This window comes from Pelodiscus sinensis, chromosome 8 (assembly GCF_052426305.1).
Source record: "Pelodiscus sinensis isolate ZL-2025 chromosome 8, ASM5242630v1, whole genome shotgun sequence".
Lineage (NCBI taxonomy): Eukaryota > Metazoa > Chordata > Testudines > Trionychidae > Pelodiscus > Pelodiscus sinensis.
This window is the reverse complement of record NC_143059.1, coordinates 28,253,018-28,274,226: the sequence shown is the minus strand read 5'-3', so window position 1 is coordinate 28,274,226 and position 21,209 is coordinate 28,253,018. Positions and strand designations below refer to the sequence as shown.

Genomic DNA, 21,209 nt, shown 5'->3' with positions numbered 1-21,209 from the left:
CATCTCCTCTTCAAGGAGATAGCACACTTCATAAGAACAGCCAGACTGAGTCAGACCAATGGTCCAGCCAGCCCAGTATCCTGTGAGCCTACAGTGGCTAATACCAGATGCCCCGAAGAGAGGGAACACAACAGGCAATCCTCACATGAGCTCTCCCATCACTCACCTCGGGTATGTCTACACAGCAAAGTAATTTTGAAATAACAGCCCTTATTTTGAAATAACTTTCCTAGCGTCTACACAGCCAAACCGCTATTTTGAAATAAATTCGAAATAGTGGAGCGCTTATTTCGAATTTGGTAAACCTCATTCTACAAGGAATAAGGCCAAATTTGAAATAGCTATTTCGAAATAAGTGCTGTGTAGCTATTTCGAAATAGGGGGCCTCCAGCCTTCCCAGGGTGTCCTGGTGGATACTCCAGCCTCAACCAAGACCACTCCTCTCCCTCCCCCCTCCCCGGAGCCCTTAAAGGGGTAGACTCTGGCCACAGTGCCTGTGCCAGCTCCAAGCCTGCCAGCCCAGAGCCAGCAGTCACTGCCCCTGACCCAGTGGCCCCAAAACATGAGCCAGCAAGCCACTGGCAGCCAGAACCTCCACCGCTCCCCAGGAGCAGTCTGCCAGCTCCCAGGAGCCTGACAGGGCCCGGAGAAGGCGGATGCCTTCCTGGTCCAGGGTGGAGATCATGGACCTTATTCAGGTATGGGGGGGATGCCCCCAACATCCATGATCTCTGCACTAGACATAGGAATGCGGCCGTCTATGGCAGGATAGCTGCAAGCCTGGCCACAAAGGCCACATGTGAACCCTGGAGCAGGTTTGCATGACAAATCAAGTTGGTCTGGCTAGACCCCCACCCCTGAGACCTGAGCTTCCCCTTCCCCTTCTTTCCCTTGCTTCCCCCTTCCATCTCCCTCCTCTGAGGTTTCCCCCTCCCCTCTTCCACCCTCTCTTCTCCCCTCTCCCACCTCTTTTCCCTAGTCTCACCAGAGTTTCATTCCCTCACCCCCAGTTTTGTGAAATAAAGAAAGTTTGTGTTCATGAAAATAAGTGTATTTTATTTGACATCAGGAAGGGGGGTTAGGGAGGGGTAAGTGGAAGGACGTGAGGGAGGAATGAGGCACAAGCCCCCAGTAGGGCAGACTGGGGAGGCTCTTAGTGCTCCTCAGGGTGGAAGCTCTCCTGCAGGGCCTTCTGGATACTGACAACCCCTTGATGGACCTCCCAGATGGCAGCCTGCAGAAAGTGCAGCCAGGCTCGTAGCAACACGTCCAAGAGAAGCACCAGAGTGCACAGGGGCAGCTCTAGCTCCATGTTGCCGAGTGCTGTGGTGTCCCGAGTGAGGGCATCCAGAGCATTCAGAGACAAAATGCTTTGCTGTCCCTCATCGAGGTAGACAAGCAAGCAGGGAAACCTGAGAACTGGCTGTCCGGGGGTCGGGGAGGGTCCTTTAAGCACAGACCTCAGAAAACCTCAGGTAGCATCCCCACGCAGTAAGTCCTGACCTGGTGCCCTGCTGGAACTAGTGTGGACATGCTATTTCGAAATAGCAAAATACTATTTCGAAATGCATTTTGTGTGTAGATGCGTTATTTCGAAATAACACTGTAGTGTAGACATACCCCTCCAGAGAAAGAGGCTAGGGATGCCATTCCTACCCATCTTGGATAATTGCTATTGATGGACCTAGCCTCCATGAATCTATCTAGCTCTTTTTTGAACCCTGTTAAAGTCCTAGCCTTCACCACATCCTCTGTCAAGGAGTTCCACAGGTTGATTGTGGGCTGAGTGAAGAAAATTTTCCTTTTGTTTGTTTTAAACCTGCTGTCTATTAATTTCATTTTGTGACCCCTAGTTCTTTTATTGTGGGAATAAGTAAATAACTTTTCCTTATTCATTTTTCCCACACCAGTCATGATTATCTAGACCTCTATCATATCTCCACCCCCCTTAGTCTCCTCTTTTCTAAGCTAAACAGTTCCAGTCTTTTTAATCTCTTTTCATATGGGACCCATTCCAAACCCCTAATCATTTTTGTTGCCCTTTTCTGAACCTTTTCCAATACCTTTATATGTTTTTTGAGATGAGGCGACCACATCTGTATGCAGTATTCAAAGGAAATGCATTTCATTGGAAATGTTCCAATCAGCTCTATGGAGAATGTTTATTGTAACACAGCAGGGAGCGAGTGGCCCTGCCAAGATCAGTGTCCAAGTATGCTCTATGTAAGTAAAGGACTGTAAGCTTTGTGAGGAGAAACCAGACTGACAAATGTTAACAGAGAGGTTAAGTGACTCACCCAAGTTCACAGAGTGAGTCAGTATCTTAACTGGGAATAGAACCAAGTTTCTGGACTCCCAAGTTAGTGTCCTACCCTCTGGATGATCCCACTGCTTGACAAGCTGAGCCTGGACAGGCAAAGATGTTACATATTCATTCCCTTATTTGTTTTCTGGGCTCCAAATACATTTTGGTGAATCTGGGAAATGGCAGATCTTGGCAGTGAGTTGAGCCAAGAAAAACCAAGTCCTGCCAACTAACTCCTGCCAGGCTGGGCTCCCATGTGTCCGGAGCATGTCTCCCTGCCCCCATCTCTTTATAGCAATTTCTGCCATTTTCTAACATCATTTAAGTTTCTAAAGTAATTTCTTTTGTTTTGTTTTTTAAAGCAAACCATCTACCATATGTTCCCCCCTGAAAGGCGCAATTGTTGTCAGATAATTAAGACACTGAGGTGAGCACTCGGAGATTCCTTTCCTCAGCCCCACACATTGTCCTGTCTCTGTCCCTCTTTCAATACGGCTTTGAGGGCTCTGCTTTTCTAACTTCCTCCTCAGCAAGAAATGAAAGAGCCACTAGAGTGACCCTCTTCACTGCTCTCCCTCTTGCTTTTCATTTATTTTTTGACACCCAACAATAATCCCAGCTTGGTGCTGGCCTGCCGTTCTCATCTGTCGCTGGGTCAGGGGCTGCAGGGACACTGCCTGGCCCATTCAGAAGCTTCCCAGGATTGAAAAGAACAGGAAGGGAGAGAAACCAGAGCCAGGGATACCACGTGCAGCACAGAGGTGGTCCAGTCTGTCAGAGGTTCTCCAGCTCACATCACAGTTTACTTCCCACAGGCCAGGACACCAGGATGCAGTTTCCTCTTTACACTTGTATTTGGCTTTACTAATTAGCACCCGGAGTGATGGGTTTGAAACACCAGCCAATACTCACTTTCCAAAAGCCATTGCTCAGTTCTGCTGATTAGTTTGTCCCTTGCTCAATGGACTGGATCCATTGAAGTGCTGAGTAGTCACAATCCCCACCAGAATCAATGGGAGAGGAAGGTGCTCCCTATTTACAGGAGTGGGCCCTGGCTACTCAGCAGGTTTTGCATTCGCAAGGAGCAGACTGGAAAGTCTTGCTGCAGTTTAATCTGATGTTCTCAAAGGCAGGAATGAATTGTGCACATCTGGAAGTACAAGGCACTTGCAGGTGACTAAACTAACAGTTGGTGGGAGGGTGAATGACATCCAAGCACACTGACCAGTCTTGGTATTAAAACATACACAAGGAAGCTTTCCTTGTCTTGAAGGATGGAGGTTTTTGCTTTCATGCACCTCTGACTTTGGGAGCTCTCTGCGCTGATTCTGTAGAGAGGGCCAAACTGTCAGAATAGCCTCAACCCAGCTCTAAGTAAGTGTGTCCATAGTTGGGCCCCAAAGGCTAATTTAAGTATAAATCTAGGGGCAGGCCCGTCAACAAAAAGGCGGTAAAAGGGCATAATTGCCCCAGGGCCCAATAATTCAAAGGGGCCTAAAGCTCCGGCTTGCTGCTGCTACTGCATTTCTAAACACAGACATCGTTTCAATCTACAAAACCATTACCAAAGGAGGAGTCTGTCAATTCAGTCTAACAGAATTCTACTCTACATTTATTCATTTCATGAAACTAAACCAGACACTGGGAGATCTAATATTTTAGCACAAAACACCAGTACATTTCTAACATTTTCATAAACTAAAATTTTTAAAAAATGTTTAAGTTCCCAAGAAATTAATAGAGTGGATGTGCAGACTTGAAACGACAGATAAAGTTGCATTTTCTGTGCCTTGCTCACTTCTAAATCCTGAATTCATGATTCTTTGCTTCCCCTATAAGACTTGATTAAATCATGATTAATTAAAACAGCATAAGAACACAATGTTTCTTGTAGTGTGTTTGAGGTCATCTTTGAGGACACTGGAGTTTTTGTGAATGAAATAGTCTCAGATTTTTGTCAGGACGTGAAATTGAAAGATTTTTCCATTTCCCAGTAGATCTTTCTGAAATTGTCCTTTGACTTAGTATATTTGATGTGTGCATTCCTATAGCAAGAGGAAAAGAGATCTATGTAAAGATCTGTCTGAAAACAATTGCTGGAAATTTAGTGTTGAACCTAGAGGAAGGTCTTTAAACTAACTACATTCTCTCCCCATTCCCCTTGCCAGCTTCACCTGCCCCCATCCCTGAACTGGGGTTTTCTTTGTATTCAGATTTTGTCCTAAAAGAAACACCACACCAAAGGATGCCTTTCTAAAGGTCTGGATTGCCTTGATGTGCATTTAAAACATAATCACGTAAGAGTTACAAACCGTCAGTCCTCAAAAGCAGCAGTACTTCTCCTCTTTCACATCAATTCCACCTCCTAGAACTGATGGGGGTATTCATCCTCCTCTTTGTTCCCTGAAACTCACCGCCCACATAACTTTCCACTTTGGCCGTGGAAAGCAAGCAGTGTGGCTGCAGTGGCATTAGCAGGGTCTCACTTGGTGAGTGGATGATGCTGATTCCCTTTCCACCTGCAGAGGTTGGGCACAAACTGGAAATCTCTGTAATCCAGGCTCCTGCAGAGTGTTGACAGGCACAGAGGGTAATTTCACTTGTGGACATACTCAAACAGAACTATTGTAAAAGAATAAAAGACTGAAACCTATGCGGTCAATTTACCTGTAAGAAGCAGCAGCAAACTAAGATTAATAAAGAGCCAGGTTTACAGGAAGCACATGGTGTGAGGAGAAATAGGACTCTGCTTTACTTGTTAGGAGCTGGGTTACATCCTGTGCTGGGCAGGAGTACCAAACCCTTAGGTAGGTGTGCTGGCATTTGGCTTTACCAGGATAAAGCGGATCACTGCAGCCTAGAATGCACTTACATTCCTGTGTGCACCATAGCTCCTAGTTTATGAACAGTACTGCCATCAAAGAAAACTGCCATCACTTTAAGGCTTGGGCCCTGCATGGAACAACTGTCTGTGCCTTCTACTGCATGCCAGCCAGTAAGAAGAATGACACCACCAGTTACTTACCAGACTTACACTGGGAAAGGAATCAAGGCTCTTAATTTGGGCATAAATCCCAAAGAATTTGACTAAGACGCACTTGGCACATGTAAAGATCTCCAAGCACAGACTGCCAGAGGGCTAACCTTAACTTGGAAAAATTCAGAGAGAGTGGAAGAAAAGCTAAGAGTAAATCTGATAAGAAAGTACAGTGCAACCCAGAGATAGGTGTTAATATACACAATAATCCACCGGCACAAGTAATAAAAGGGTGGACCTACTCCAGGATGAAGTTGGTGACATGATCTAGTGGGTGAGAGCGTAAAGCAGTGGTCACTAACCAGTAGATCGGGATCTACTGGTAGATCTTGGAGCCTCTGACAGGTGATCCTGGCTGGTTTGGCCAAGAGGCTATCAAGTGCAGCACTTCAGCTGTCCCTTCCCCCCACTGCTGCACATCTCCTGCCCTTTGGCTTAGAGCTGCCCTGCCCCCTGGGAACCTCTTGCTTTCTGTGCAGAGCAGGGGAGGGGGAGTGCTGATGTCAGGGTGCCCCCTCCCATTCTGTTTCCTTTCTCTACAGAGCAGAGAGGGCACAGTAGGATTTGGGATGGAGTTTGTTGGCTGCTTTAGGGAGAGGGCCAGGGCCAGGGCAGGGGGGATCCTGCCATAGCCCCACTGCATCACCACCCAGGAGCCACCAGCAATGCCTAGCTGGAGCCCGCATCCCAAACTCCTACCCCAGTCATGAACCCCCTCCTACACTCCAAACCCTTGTCCTAGCCCTGAGCACCGCTGCATCCAAATGCCATCCCAGAGCCTGCACCTAGAACCCCCTCCTGCATCCCTCCTGCCTGCTCCAAGAGCAGCTCAGAGCCCCTCTCACACTCCAGATCCTTTAAGCCAAGACCAGAGCCTGCACCCCAACCCTTGCCCCAGCCTGTTGAAAGCGAGTGAGGATGGGCAAGAGAGGGAGAATGGAGCAAGCAGGGGCGAGCCTTGAAGAAGGGATAGGAAGAAGGCAGGTAGATCTTGAATTGCACCTAAATTCAAAAAGTGATCTCGTGCTCAAAAAGATTGGAGACCACTGGTGTAAAGTTTATACTACAGGAAGAAGAATTTCACATAGCGTAGGTGCTGTTGTATGGCCTGAAAAGGACACTAGCCCTGACTATACTCACACTCACAGAGACAAGCACTAAACTTGCTTGAGTGGACTCTGCAAACAAACCCTGGGACAGCAGTATCTAGGATGTTGTTTCTTATAGAGAAAACAGGTGTGATGCAACCTTGCGTTTCTGCCAGAATCTCATCCCTAAGATGGATCATAATGTATGCAGTGCATGTTATTGTAAGTCCAAAGATACCATGCTCCAGTCTGTCTTCTATTGAAAAGAATGATGGAGTTATTCATGAGTATAAGGGTACGTCTAGACTACATGGCTCCGTTGACGGAGCCATGTAGATTTGTTTGTTCGGCAAAGGAAAATGAAGCCACGATTTAAATAATCGCGGCTTCATTTAAATTTAAATGGCTGCCCCGCTCTGCTGATCAGCTGTTTGTTGGCAGATCGGGGCAGTCTGGAAGCTCCCCTGCCGACATGAAAGCCCTTTATCGACCTCCCCGGTAAACCTCATCCTACGAGGCATAATGGGGAGGTTGATAAAGGGCTTTCAGGTTGGCGCGGGAGCGTCCAGACTAACGCGCTGAGCCGACAAACAGCTGATCACCTGTTTGTCGGCTCAGCGCGGCAGCCATTTAAATTTAAATGAAGCCGCAATTATTTAAATCGTGGCTTCATTTCCGTTTGCCAATCAGCCTAATCTACATGGCTCCATCAATGGAGCCATGTAGTTTAGACACACCCTAATGGACTAAAATTTGACATTTCCTTTCATTCTGACAAGGAAGGGAATGTGCCTAGGCAGAAAATATAAGAAAAACATGGACCTATTCACCTGATATATGAGGAACCATTAATGATGTCACCAGACTTTGTTGGATGGTGCTCGGAGCCAGTTATTAAACCACAAACCATTATGTGAACGGTCAGTAAAATGGATTCAGGAGGAGAAAAGGAAACTCTCCTAATGCTTTGAGGTGGTACAGCTGTGCCAAAGGAGCGGTCAGCACAGGGCAGTGGTTCCCAACCTTTTTTATACCACGGATTGGGAAACCCACTCACAAACTTTTGACAGACCAGTAACATTTTAGTTGAATATTTGCAAATAATGAATATGCAAATATTCAAATAAAATGTTATCTGTCGGTCAACCAATTCACCTGCTGACCCAGTCTTGTCACTCCACATCCCTCTACCTCCAACCCCAGAACCCTCTGACTCCATCCAGCCAACTCTGGTACTCTGTGTCTTTGTATTACGAAACCTGCCAAACCCATCATCTGATCCCCCCTATATCTCCCCAGCCCCACTACATGCCTGTCACCCCAGTGCCCACCATCTACCACTTCCCAACACCCCCTTCTGCCAGTTTCCTTTTGTCAACCACCTTTGTCTTGCCTGGAGCCTGTCCTGCATCCGCTGTCACTACCAGCCTTGGCACGCTGTGTCTCAGCGACCCCGGACTTAAACTGACAACCTCCCATTTCCCTGGATCCTGCCCTACCACTCCCAGTGCCCCCTGATCCTGCCCCACTAGCCCCGGTGCCCCTTGCTCCACAATCGCCATGACTGCCTGTTGTGCCAAACCCTGATCCTGCCCCACTGACCCTGCAACTGCCTGTTCCACAAGCTGTGAGGCCCCCGACCCTGCTCAGACACCCTCGGATCTGCTGCCCCTGAGACAGAAGCACGAGTTGTGCTGCACCTGGCTCCAGCTGACCCCCACTCCTACGCTGCATGCCCTTTGACCCTTGACTTTTAACCTCTGACCCCTACAGCTCGTGCCAACACCCTCTTGTCCCGTGACCCCACCACACCCTCACCCAACACCTCTTTGCCCCCACCTCACCCCTGCACTCCGCAGAGCAAGGCTGCCCCTTTAGGGAGCGTGGCCATTACTATACTGCAGGCAGGGGGAGCAGCCATTGGTGGCGTGTGTGCTCCCTCCTCCTTTTCACCCCCTTCTTCCCCAAGCACGTCTTGCGCCCCCATGGGAAGAGGTGGGAGGGAGCGTGGAGTCCCATCAGGACCAGCCTCCCACCTGGGTGGCAGGGGGAGGAGGAAGGAAGGCGCCTCCCGCTCCACCTCCTCCTGCCGCCACTTCAGCCCCATCGCCACCGCTGGGCAAAATCAGCCACCATGGCTGCAAGAGCTGAAGCCATCTGCTTTGTGGCGCCTCAGGAGCCCAGGGTGAGCCCTGCCCCCAAAGCCACCATGAACAGCTCGCTTCAGTGCCGGCAGCTGCTGCAGCCCAGCAGCTCGCAGCATGGTACTAGGCTGTGGACCAGGGGCTGAGAGCCGCTGGGTGCAGGTTCCTTGGAGTAGTGGCTCCATGTTCTGCTCCTTTCATTGCTGTGATTCTGAAAATGTGTCTTTCCAGTACAGCAAAGCATCAATCAGTGTCTTAATGGTACAGCAGCCTTTCTACCGTAGAAAGAAGAATTTCACACAGCCTAGGTTCTGTTGTGTGGCCCAAGGAGGACACCAGCCCTGTCCGTACAACCCTGACGTACCAGCTGACTTGCACCAGTGACCAGGACCCCCCAAAATGTATTGTGATTGGTTTGCATGGAGAGGGGTAAAGCAGCCTGGGGATTATTACAGAGGGAGCAAAGAATCTCTGTGGGCAAGCCCAGCCTTAGGGCAAGGCAAGCAAGGTGGTTGCCTTGGGCCCTGCACTTTCAGGGCCCTGCGCTGTACCAAGCCCAAGTACAAGGGGCAGCTGGAGCTGGACAAACTGGTCACCTGCATTGCCGTGGGGCTGCTGCTTCTGCTCATCTCACTGGCTTTCGTACAGATCTCCATAGGTCCCTGCCTGGCCAGCCCCACAGCCTGGCACCCTGCCACTGCCCCAGCCGGGGTCCCCTCACCTATCAGGGTGGGCATCTGGGCTCCAGCCTGGCTGCATTGGCAAGGCTGCGGGAGCTGGCCCAGCCTGCACGTGTGTTGGCAGCTCTAGGCTGTGTTTGGGCCTAGTGAGCTGGGATGCAGCCCCAAGCCACTGGCCTTTCTCCCTGTCCGCGGCAGATTATGTTTGATCTGTATGGAGGGGAGAGTCACACAGTTCAGCAGAGAATCTGACCTGGACAGTATGTTGTTGAATATATCCAGTGAGTGACTTGTGCTGCCTGGGCTGGACTCTGTAACCCCTCAACTGGGTTTGACTTAACCTAGAGCATCTGCCGGCTGGGCCCCGCTGTCAGCGTGCCACCTTGGGCCCTGCAAACTCTTTGCCTGGGCCTGTCTGTGGGTCTGCAGAAGGAGGTGGCAGGCCCCTGGTTCTGTTACCTCACCAAGCCTTTCTTCAGTGCATTCCAGCTACCCCTTCTCCCAGGCTTCCCTTCTCACCACCCTGTCTGCTACCAGGAAAGGACTAACAGCCAACAAGAAATGGTTAATCGAGCCTGCTCCACCTTCCCTCCACCACCTTCCCACAGAGGTGGACTCTGCACGCTGCAGGGAGCCTGTCCCCAGCTGAGTTTTGCTGCAAGAGGGCCATCCTCACTTTGGAGGGAGGGAGCAGGACTGGCCCCTTAATTGCTAATTAGCAAAAAATCAGCCATGTGCAATTAGGATTGCCAACATGGTGTTTAAAAAATACAGGCCAGACCTCAGATGTCTCCATCTTGACTTGAACCTCTGGGATTCCAGATGTCTCCATCTTGACTTGAACCTCCCTTTCCCCCACTCCCGTGCTTCCCAGAGTTTCTCTCAGGTTGTGGGTGCTTCTGAGAACCCAGGCCACAGGTGCTGGCCCAGCAGCCATTGCGACTCCTGTTCAGGCGCTGCACAGTGCCAGCGGCTGAGCTGTGGCTGCTGTGGTGCTGTGCACTCTGTGGTGCATATTGGTAGAACCACACCCCTGGGTACCAACCCCCTGCCAGACAGAGCCCTTTCCTGGCCCTGGCCCTTCAGCACAGCTCCAGGGCATCCAGCTCTATTCACTTGCCTTGCCAGACAGAGCCTGCACTGGGAAAGCAAACTGAGCTAAGGGCTGGAATCTGCAGGAGCCCCATCCAGCTAGGAGCCAATGCTCCTGGGTCCATCTTTTCTACTCTCCTACCAACCCCTAAGCTCCTGCACATGACTCTGTCTGCCTTCCCTTTGCAGCACTGAAGGACCTGGGTCAGCAGGGGAGTAGAAAGATACACCCATGAGTACAGCCTCACTGCTGTTGAAATACTAGCTAAAAGTTGTCCTGTAGTATGAGACAGGCAATTTTCTATTTAATTAAGAAGCTTCAGGGGACAGCCAAGTTAGTCTGTAAAGTGCTACTAGATCCATTGTTGTTTTTTAAGTTTATCCTGAACAGACTAACAAAACATGTAGAAGGTATCATGGGTTGTGCCCACGAAAGCTCCTGATACCATCTACATGTTTTGTTAGTCTATAAAGTGCTTCCAGACCATTCATTGTTTTTTAAGTTTATTTAAGTAAAGGCACTGCTGGCAACCCTGTTTGCAGGGGGTGTCCTTGTTGCAGAATTAGCAAGGTTCAGATGATGTAATATTTATCCAGCGCACAGCCTGCTGCACCTCTCCAGACTCTTCTGGGTTCTTGCCCCTGTATGTGTCTGAATTTGACCCTTTGCCCACCCCTGCATTTCATACCTTATGTTACATGAGTTGTGCAAATGATCAGAAGGTAGCGCCTGGAAGGGGATTATCTTTGTGCCCCCTCAGCCTTCAGAACTATAACCCCGCTGCATCACAGCCTGCACACATGTAGAATAGTGATAGAAATGTAGCCGTGTTAGTCTGGGGTAGTTGAAGCAAAATGCAGGACAATGTAGCACTTTAAAGACTAACAAGTTGGTTTATTAGATGATGAGCTTTCGTGGGCCAGACCCACTTCCTCAGATCAAATAGTGGAAGAAAGTAGTCACAACCATATATACCAAAGGATACCATTAAAAAATGAACAAATATGAAAAGGACAAATCACATTGCAGAACAGAAGGGGGATGCGGGGGTGGGGGGGAGGACACTTGCCAACAAGGACTTAACAAGAATTTGAACTATCTCACCCATTACCAAGACAGTTTCCCCAATTATCACCTGTAATACCATTAACTCACAAACATCCCACTCTCCCTACCTTTAATATCATCAATTCACAGACACTTACCTTCCTTCCTCCCCCCCCCCCCCGCATCCCCCTTCTGTTCTGCAATGTGATTTGTCCTTTTCATATTTGTTCATTTTTTTAATTGTATCCTTTGGTATATATGGTTGTGACTACTTTCTTCCACTATTTGATCTGAGGAAATGGGTCTGGCCCACGAAAGCTCATCACCTAATAAACCATCTTGTTAGTCTTTAAAGTGCTACATTGTCCTGCATTTTGCTTCAGCCTGCACACAGTGTGACTATGCCACACCATGATAAGTGGTCCTGCTCTTATTTTGCATCTCTCTGAAGTCGTCTAGGATTAAAATGCCTCCAGGCAGGCAGCACAGTAGATTTACAGGGTTACACTCTGCCTGCTGGGAACAGCAGATGCCAAAAGCAAAGATCAAACTTGTAAGTAGTGAGTGCCACCTACTGTCCAAATGGCATTATGACATGCTCTCTCCCACCTTTTGCATACTAGGGGAAGTGCAATGTAAGGAACCATCTGGGCCTCTCACCAGTTCTCTCCGGCTAAAATTCCAGTGCATTATAAAGCTCACAGACCTTGCCATTTTCTCACTGTTTCTGTCACACACAGGGGCAGAGCAGTGTGGTGCTCCTTCCCGGACTGACAAAGCCAGAGAGATGGGCAGCAGGTAAAGATCCAGGTGCAGCTTCCCTTGCAGAGGACTCCCTTGTTTTTTTGTCCTCTCACAAATGAGTTTGTTCTACTGTTATTTTCTAGTGTCAAAGTTCCATTCATTTATGGATGTCCCCACTCATTAGGCCAAAGTCATTCTTGAAGCAAAGACCAGTGAAGTCAGTGGAGGAAAGGACTTGGCCTATTGCATTTTACGGTCTGATATCAGCATACGTAACCCTGCTGAACATACTATTGGCTACATAATTATATTGCAGTTTAGCAGAGAAGGACTTTGACTCTAATAAGATTTTGCAGCATGTTTTACAGATAAAAACAAGTGTTCAACAATCGGACTTGAGAAAGCAGACACAGAGATTTGGTGGCAAGGACACTGAAAAAAAAATCTCTGCAGATTTTTGCCCCTGACAAGGTTTTTAATCCAAAGAGAAACATCCGTCCATCCCCTCTCCCATCTAGTTTGAACAGATCTTGGACTCCCAGGCATGGAACTCACTGATTCTCAGGAAGCTGTTGCCCAGCTGACTGTGCCTGGGCCAACTCTGGCTTTCCAAAATATCAGTTACTTTGTCCACATCACCACCAGGTCCTTTTTCTCAAAAGAAGCAGAAGAAAAGGAAATTCTCAGAAATGTCAGGTAAAGAACAGCTCTTCTCTGTTTGTGTATGGCCAAAGTAAGGAATCATAGAGCTCTGGGTCCATAGAGACCTAGGAAATTTTAAATATCAAAGTACTGTATTGAATACCCCATATTTGAATTAACCCAGTTGTATTGAATAGTAGTTATCTGTCTCGGGATTGTCTGTGGTTCCTATCACAGCAAATATCTAAGCACTGCACAAAAACTAAAACTCACAGTGAATGTTCTCCTGGTCTTGTTTGTTTTCTGTCTGCTTCTCTATTCTATTTTTCTGTCTTTCTCCCTTCCAATCTCTCAAGTAGTCCAAGGGAGATGCCGTCACTGGGCATCAAAGAAGGTTGGGTGGACTCTGCCTGATGTTTGGCAATAAGGTACTTCTGTTCAGTCCCATACATGGGAGAGCTGTATCCTGAGCCAGACTGATTGAAGCCCCCAGTGGAGGACTGCCAGTTCTGAGAGTAGTGAATAAATAGGTGGTCAGTGATGCAGCGTGACCCAAACTATTAAGTGCCTCCTAGATCACATCTGGCTTAGTTTGATCTTATGCAGGCTGCTGTGTGAGCTTCAACATTTGGGGGGAGTAGGAGGTCATGCTCAGGTCCTCTGGTCTAGCTATTATAACCCAGTCTTACCTGGAGACAGACTCCTGCCAGACAGACCCCAGCACTGGCCATCAGGTTTCCAGAACTAATGGTTCTTATCAGCCTCTTGTAATTATTTAGTCTTTGAGATGCTACTAGACTAACTGTTGTTTTTTAAGTTTTTCCTGGTACAGACCTTCTTGGCTATTCCTCTGAAGCTTATCTACTAACTGACTTTTTTTCTTCCTCCCCTTCAATTTATTTTCCTTCTCCCACCTCCCTCCTTCCCTTATTTATTCTTGGATCAGGACTTCAACACTCCGGTCATCTGAAGAAGTGGGCTGTGCCCATGAAAGCTCATGACACTGTCTACATGTTTTGTTAGTCTTTAAGCTGCTACCAGGCTGTTTGTAGTTTTTTAAGTTATTCCTAGTATTGTTTGTGTGCCAGTGTCTCATGAGTACCTCACTGAAAACAAAAGGAAACTTTTAATGTGACTGGCCCAGCCAGAGCTAGCTCACAAATTCAGCAACATCCTAGGAATACGTATGCCTCTATCCTGAGGGTACCACCATTTTAGCCCTGCAGGAATGCCCCAATCCCTGAGAAACCCAATCACTCTTTTTCCTTGATTCCCATCTTCCAGTCCCTTGCCAAGAAGCCAGGGGCACCCTGTCTCAGCTCATTGGGGATGATCCTTAATTGACTGAAGGGGTCATTTATGAGGAAGGCAAGGGATGCCTCCTTCAAGAGGCAGAGCACGCTAGCTCTTTGGGGCAGGAACCGTCTCTTTGTTATATGTTTGTACTGTGCCTGAAACAAGGGGTTTACACAATAAACACGCCGTGGGCTATATTATGCTGCCAGCCCCTGCCAGTCTGTGGGACGGCAGGCAGGCGGGGAATTTCAGACAGGGTTTCCTTCATGGCCCAACTGAGCTCCGACCCCCTTTCCTCCTAATACCAACAATCTGAAGAGAAAGCACCATTATGCAACCACTGTATGCCCTGACAATCAGGGAATGACTCCACTTCCCTTGCACTTATCAATTGCTACGGGATGGTCATTTCCCTCCCCCTATTGCCTCTCTTCAGCTACCCTCCTAGAACGTCATTGGACCAGACTAGGCACCCCAGGTTTTTCCTGGGACTCCAAGGTACAAGGCCGAAGTTGTCAAATCCCAGGACTGCAAGAGTGAGTGGTAAGTGTGTTAAATCTGAAATAGTGCACAAGAGGCTGGCACTGCCATGCATTCCGAAGTCTAGAAGTACCAAAGGGCAGATTCTGCAGAGAGTGTGTGCACTTGGTTGTGGGAGTAACTGATGCCCTCTGAAACCTGGCCAGGCTGGTGTGCGCACTTTATGAGAGTTGGAATGCCTCCCAGAAAACACCCCTACTCTTAGTTCTTCGTATTTGCTGCAGTAATGCTACTGTGAATCATTTAATTTCCAGTGACAGAAGGGCACGCCAAGAAGCTCTTAGCAGCAACATTTTGAATGAGCTTGAGAAGGTGTTTTGGTTTGGGAATTAGCCTTTACTTGAGATATGGGAGATCTACAAACAATCTGGATGCCCAAGTTTTCAGCTAACAAAGGGGTTCCAGCTAAAATCAGGTCCCTACCGTGCTGCACATTGTGCAGACAGACACAGTCTCTGCCTTAAAGAACATACAGCTTCAGTTTAAGATTAGTGGCCACTGAAGTGGGGGTAGCAAATAAATGGAAGGCTAGTAGAGGTGGGGGCTGGGCTGACAGTCATGTTAACACATTTCTACTGGCACTGTCTCTGTGCACAGTTTGACGATTGGGATGTGTGTTTAAAGGGTGACTTTTGAGCTAAATAAAGATACAATCGGTAACAATCTCTGTTCTCCACCTACCTGCTCTGTATCACTTGCCAGTGTCTGGCAGGATCACAGCAGGAGTGGATATCAAGGAGGGATTCGAAGGAGGATGGAGTAAGGACTTTAGGGATTTGTTTTGGGATGATATTTCACACCTAACAGGAGTCATGGATGAAAGTGTAAAGATGCTTTTGGAAGAAGAGAACAGGTAGTCCATGAGAGATGGCATAATCAGCAGAGGAAAGAGGGCAGTTGACAATACTATAAAGACAAAGTAAGTTGGCAAGGTGGAGTTAAATAAAGCAGTGAACATCCTTAAAGGTATGAATTAGGCACTATCTAATGTGATGGAGAAGGGGGAGCCTGCAAAGAGATTTGAATGGGGAGGATGTGGTCAGAAGGGCAGGCCAGGATGCTGATCTTAGCAGCAACTTTTTGAATGGGCCTAAGAAGGTGTTTTGGTTTGGGAAATAACCTGATAGGATTCTGTTCATAACTCCACCCCCAGCTCTCAGGTCCATTTGCTGATGTTCCAAACCAGTCAAGTCGTGATACAAACATTCCGCTGGGGGTCTGTACCGGGCCAGCTGTGAGAACAGCTCAATGCACATCACACAGCATGGAACCATTGTGACCAGGCCATTCCTGGAGTTTCCTTTTCATAAAGAGTACACGCTCTTTCATAAAGCTAAGTCTTGTGTCTCATTCCCTTTCCAGCCAAAAACTACCTCTAGCTTTCACTTACTCTCCTTGCCCATGCAGGGTCTTCTTTCAGGTGAAATCATTTCCTGAACTGTTTATAATACTTCTCACAACCTTCTTTTGGCAGTGGCATTATGAAGCCTGGAATGAATGCCATTTTAGGACCCACTGGAAGTGGCAAAACCTCGTAAGTGTGACTGTGTAAATCAATGCCTCTTGTGTCAGTTTTGATATCACTTCTATTGCAAAGAAGGAAGCAGGCAGAAATTCAATCCCTCCCATCTAGCACAGGGTGGGCTGGACTTCGCAGCTCTGGGTTCGGGTACATTGGCAGCATCTAAACACGGGGAGTAATTTCCCTCTTGCCACTGGAAACAGAGATACCTCTGGGACAAAACTGGTTCCTGAAGGCAGTTGTAGAGCAGAGCCAGGAAATTCAAAGCTGAATGAGCTTGGAGAGTGCCTTTGTTCCCTGGGGCAGAAGGCAGTGCATGCAGGACTGGGGAGAAGGGTACATAGGTTGGAGTGATATGGGAGAAGCCTTGTACTGAAAAACTGTGAACAGTCACTCTTCTCTCTTCAGACTCCTTGATGTACTTGCAGGATGGAAAGACCCCAAGGGTCTTAGAAATGGACAAATCTTCATGGATGGGAAAGCAGTAAACTCAAAATTGCACCTATGCTCTGCCTACATCGTGCAGGTGAGTCAAGGCAGAATCCATGGTGCCTCCCAGTTTGTGCCTGGTTTTTCATTTGCATAGTATGCAAAGTCTGAAATGCCCAGGACATGCAACATCAAGGGCTTATGATGTTGGGTTATCTCAGGTGTGCATTCCCTGTGGCTACACCAGAGCAGTTAAGATCCTGAAATGTCACTTCACTGAGCTATAGTCACATGATTCTGGCATTGCCCAGAGGGAGCCATGGATCATGTCACCATAGGCATTTTCTCCATTTGGATCATTGTCTTTTCCTTCAAGAGACTACAAGTCTCAGTCTCCCATTGAGAACTTCTATGGAAGACATTAGAGCTCTGTATTCCTCTCTCTGGGTCTCCCCTTTGGGTACAGTCTGACTTCACATTAGTAGAACAATGCTGATGGTACCAAGACCCACTGTAGAGGCTGTTTCTCTCAAAACTCTGGCTGATGTTCCTTCTAAAAGCAAATGTTTTCCAATGTTCTGGGCTGCCACAGGAGGATATTCTGATGGGAACACTCACTGTCCGTGAGAACCTCCAGTTCTCTGCCAGCCTGCGCCTCCCACAGAGTCGGAACAATGAAGCAGAAAAGCAGCTGAAGGTCAATGCCGTGATACAGGAGCTGGGGCTGCAGGAATGTGCTGACACCAAGGTTACTGTGCTATCTTTTTATAAAAACCAGTAGAGGTCACAAGTGTCTCCACAACACCCCTCACGTCAAGCAGTAGCTGCCTTATGTGTGTGCACAAGCACCTGACAGGCCCCTTTTCACACTAATGGTGACAGAAGGGTGTGATTTGGTGGGTGATTTGAGTGGCACGTACAGATTCCATCCTCTACATGCACAAGGTACAAGCAGCTTGAACAAAGCACACACAAGGATTTCCTTTTGCAACTTTGCATGTATGTCCAACTCCTCTTAGGCCAGCAACAGGGATGAAATCTGGGGCTTTCCATACTGAAGCCATGAGCTTTACCACCTGAGCTAAAGGATTAAGTCTGAGTGGGGAGTGATAGCAGATTCTCATGTTTCACATGGGCCAGTCATTACAGAGGGACAAAGTCTCACAGTCTCCTAGAAGGGGGTTACACAGTGGAGATGCAAGGCTCTTCTCCCATTTCTCTCTTCCTCCCATCCTCCCTTACTCCTCCACCTGCTGGGGAGGGAGACAGGGAGAAGAGCTGGGAGTGGGGCAGGTCCATGAGGAGAGCAACGTTATGCTTTGGTGAGGTGCACAGAGCTTGCATGTGGGCTCTTTGGTGTATGGGCTGATCCTGTTGGAGAACCATGGCTTACTTGTTTCCAGTCTGCCCTTTGGTTCTGGTGATCCTGGGAAACACAGACCAGTAAGGATTATTTCAATACTTGGTGAATTGTTTGAAATAATTACAAATGGAATTATAGAACATCCCTTGCACACGATCTTATAGGGAGAAGCCAGCAGGGCTTCTGGAGCTCAGTGTGGGGGAATGAAAGGATCAGGCATGCCCTTAGCCGTATGTTTGCCATGTGTGTCCATCTCAGATCAACCCACTCGCTACCTCCTGGATTTAAACTCACCTGCCTCCTCTCCCAAGTGAGTTCTTTGCTTGCTTTTCTCTGTGGCAACAGATTGGCACTGAGTTCCTGCGTGGCGTTTCCGGAGGGGAGAAGAAGCGGTGCAGCATTGGCATGGAGCTCATCACTGCACCTTCACTGATATTCCTGGATGAGCCAACCACGGGACTGGATGCCAACACAGCTAATGCCATCATGCAGCTGCTGCACCAGTGAGCCCTGCCCTGTTTCTGACACTCCACTCACTCTGCTAAGCAATTTCATTTGGAGATTGTCCCCTTCCTTACGCAAGCTGTCTCAGAATGCCTTCGCAAACTAATGGGTTATATTCAGCACAGGCACTGCTCAGGTATTGAAAGGGCAGGCAATGGTATGAGGTCAACAATAATGCACTCAGCCAGGCATTCTAACACCTGTTTTGAGAAGAAGCTGTAGTCTGAACACTAGGCTCACACCCGGGTCTTTTCAAATAATACTCTGTAGCATTTAGTGTCTACCTCCATTGCCCTTGGAGACATTGGCAGAAAATGCCGTAATATGGCATTTCCTCCAAAATACAGTTGTTAAATTCTAGCTGGCCTGGGATTCTGATATTCACCCATTGCTTCTTCTGTTTTGCAGACTCTCCAGGAAAGGAAAAACTGTGATTTTTTCTATCCACCAGCCACGTTATTCCATCTTCCGTCTGTTTGATCATCTAATGCTGATGAATAAAGGAGAAATCATTTATGCAGGACCAGCTGAAGAGTCCACTGGTTATTTCAACAGCATTGGTAAGAGATGGCACTGTGGCAGCGTGAGAATCACTGCTATAGGACAGCTACAAAGCAGTTTTTGTTAATGGAACCCTAAAGCTAGCAGTCAAGGTATTTAAGTGCACAAACATAGTGCTAGTAGGAGGATGCACTGTGACTAGGAGAACCTTTAACAGAGAGACAAGCAGTTCACTATTCAAGGACACCACAGAAAACTGTGATTCAAATCTTAATTGCATCAGCCAATTCCAGTGTGCAAAGGCCAAGTCCACTGCTTTATAAGGGTGCTTTTCATTGCTATGCAAGAGATCTATATTTAACTCTTTGTCCAGGACTCTAATTCACAAAGACAGCAGAGACTGGGTGTTCTAAAGAAATAGTTGATACAGTGGGGGGAAACAGATGGGAAAAACATAAGAAATTGCTTCAGAGGTGCCACATGCATCTTGAGAAAGAGGGGAAAACTGGCATCAGTGCACAGCAATGTCTCTTAGCTGATCCAAGAAGCCGTGTAGATGGGCCCCAAAAGGAGTTCTGTTCACACAAGATTAGAGGATGTACAGAAGCTTGATGCATCAGGAAAAGAGACAGGTCTGTTTAAAAGAAACAAAAGGGTTGTTTCAGCTGCCTTTGTGAGATATTGTGTTGACTAGTAAGTTAGCTGGTTGAAGAGTGAAGTTGGCTGTGAAAGATTGATCTGTGAGAGCAACAGATCGATTACGTATTTTAAGAGAAGGCGGGTTTGGCAAAGGTTGGTTAGCAGGCACTAGTCTGACATGGGATGGGTTGGTTAGTCTGCATGGTGCTTTGGCTCCCTAGGTTAGTCTGGATGTTGGGCTGTACAAAATATTTGTGATGTAATTCAAACCCCTAGAAATGAAAAGTTTTGGAATTTTCTTGTTATTTTTTGAAGTTCTACTTCATGTATTTTCACATTTCTGCATTCAATATTAGGAGTATTTTTTAGTTAAAATAGGTTCATTGATCATCTCAGCATTTTTAATTGTATCAAGATAAATATTCATATTAAATGTGTGAACTCAGATTTTCACAGGTATTAATATGTAACAATCCATTTCCCCAAAATGTCAAATAAAGCAAAATTTCTGTGCCACAAAATGTCCTGAAATGAAATGTCGTATTTTGGATGATATTCAGCACAGAGCATTTGTCATTTACTCACACTGTGCATTGGACATGAGGTTAGCTTTGGTTTTCTCTCACGAAATGGTGTATTTCAGGATACCAATGTGAAGCATTTAACAACCCTTTGGACTTCTTCCTGGATGTCATCAGTGGTGAGATCATGCAGTCCCGGCCTAGTCCAGAGTTAGGTGAGTGCTGTGCAATTACATTGGCTGAGAAAGAGAGAGGTGATGGTAGAATAGCAGACAGGACAATGCCTTGCTAATCCACTTCAACAAATACATAGGAGTTGTAAAACACAGAGGTAGTCAAACTTCAGCAGTGCCCATTACAGCATTTAGCTCAGAGCCTGAACACAACACACTGGTTTCTCCTCAAAATAATTCTTGTTCCTGAATGGTGCTGATTCCCTTCTGTCTCAATCACTTGCCAGTGTTAAGCACACACAGTTGCAGTCTCGGCATAACATTTTTAGGCTACGCTTTCCCTTTAGCAAGGAGACATGCCAAGGATCATCTAATTCGCGTGCAGACTGCGGTCATTCTCTTTGCTCTTCAGTAGTGTGTCAGTGATGAGCCCAAAAATGCTGGTGTGACGATTAGCAAGCTTTGTGGCTTTTCTGGGAGTTGGCTAACACTTTCAAAATGTTTCAAAAGCAAAGTTGAAGCAGGAATGGAACAATTGACCTAGGACTGTCTCATTTGGTCTGCAGCCTCAGTGGAAGAGACGGATTCTCATAGCCACTCTTGCAGTGACAAGAATCCACTGCCCATGTACTACCACAAGTCCCGCTACTATGAGCAGCTTCAGCAAGAGCTGGAAAACCTACAGCCATTCGAGAGCCACCTCCGGGATACTGGTGCAACAAAAGCCACCTACGCCACCTCATTCTTCCACCAGGTGAGGGCAGGGGAAAAAGAGAGGGAAATGTTACATAAAAGGCACAAGAAAAGGAAGGTTTCAGGCTTTGTGGCCTTAGAACAGCAATCAGTAGATTCACTAGGTCCTCTGCCTAGTGAGACTTATTGACTGTGCAGCAATTCTAGGGAGACAACTGAGTCTAAGACTTGCCCCTCTTCTCCTTCCG

General features: G+C 47.4%; 1 protein-coding gene across 1 annotated transcript in view; it reads left to right on the top strand.

The window, feature by feature from the left end:
- The first annotated feature begins 12,814 nt into the window (after window positions 1-12,814).
- LOC102452307 (broad substrate specificity ATP-binding cassette transporter ABCG2-like) overlaps window positions 12,815-21,209 on the top strand; it is a 28,442-nt gene continuing 20,047 nt past the window's right edge. The window contains exons 1-8 of the mRNA XM_089780339.1: window positions 12,815-12,834; window positions 16,091-16,150; window positions 16,547-16,664; window positions 17,160-17,315; window positions 18,276-18,433; window positions 18,843-18,994; window positions 20,218-20,382; window positions 20,835-21,022. Of these exons, the coding sequence (XP_089636465.1) occupies window positions 16,098-16,150; window positions 16,547-16,664; window positions 17,160-17,315; window positions 18,276-18,433; window positions 18,843-18,994; window positions 20,218-20,382; window positions 20,835-21,022 (990 nt within the window). The 5' untranslated portion in view covers window positions 12,815-12,834; window positions 16,091-16,097. The remainder of the gene's footprint in view (window positions 12,835-16,090; window positions 16,151-16,546; window positions 16,665-17,159; window positions 17,316-18,275; window positions 18,434-18,842; window positions 18,995-20,217; window positions 20,383-20,834; window positions 21,023-21,209) is intronic.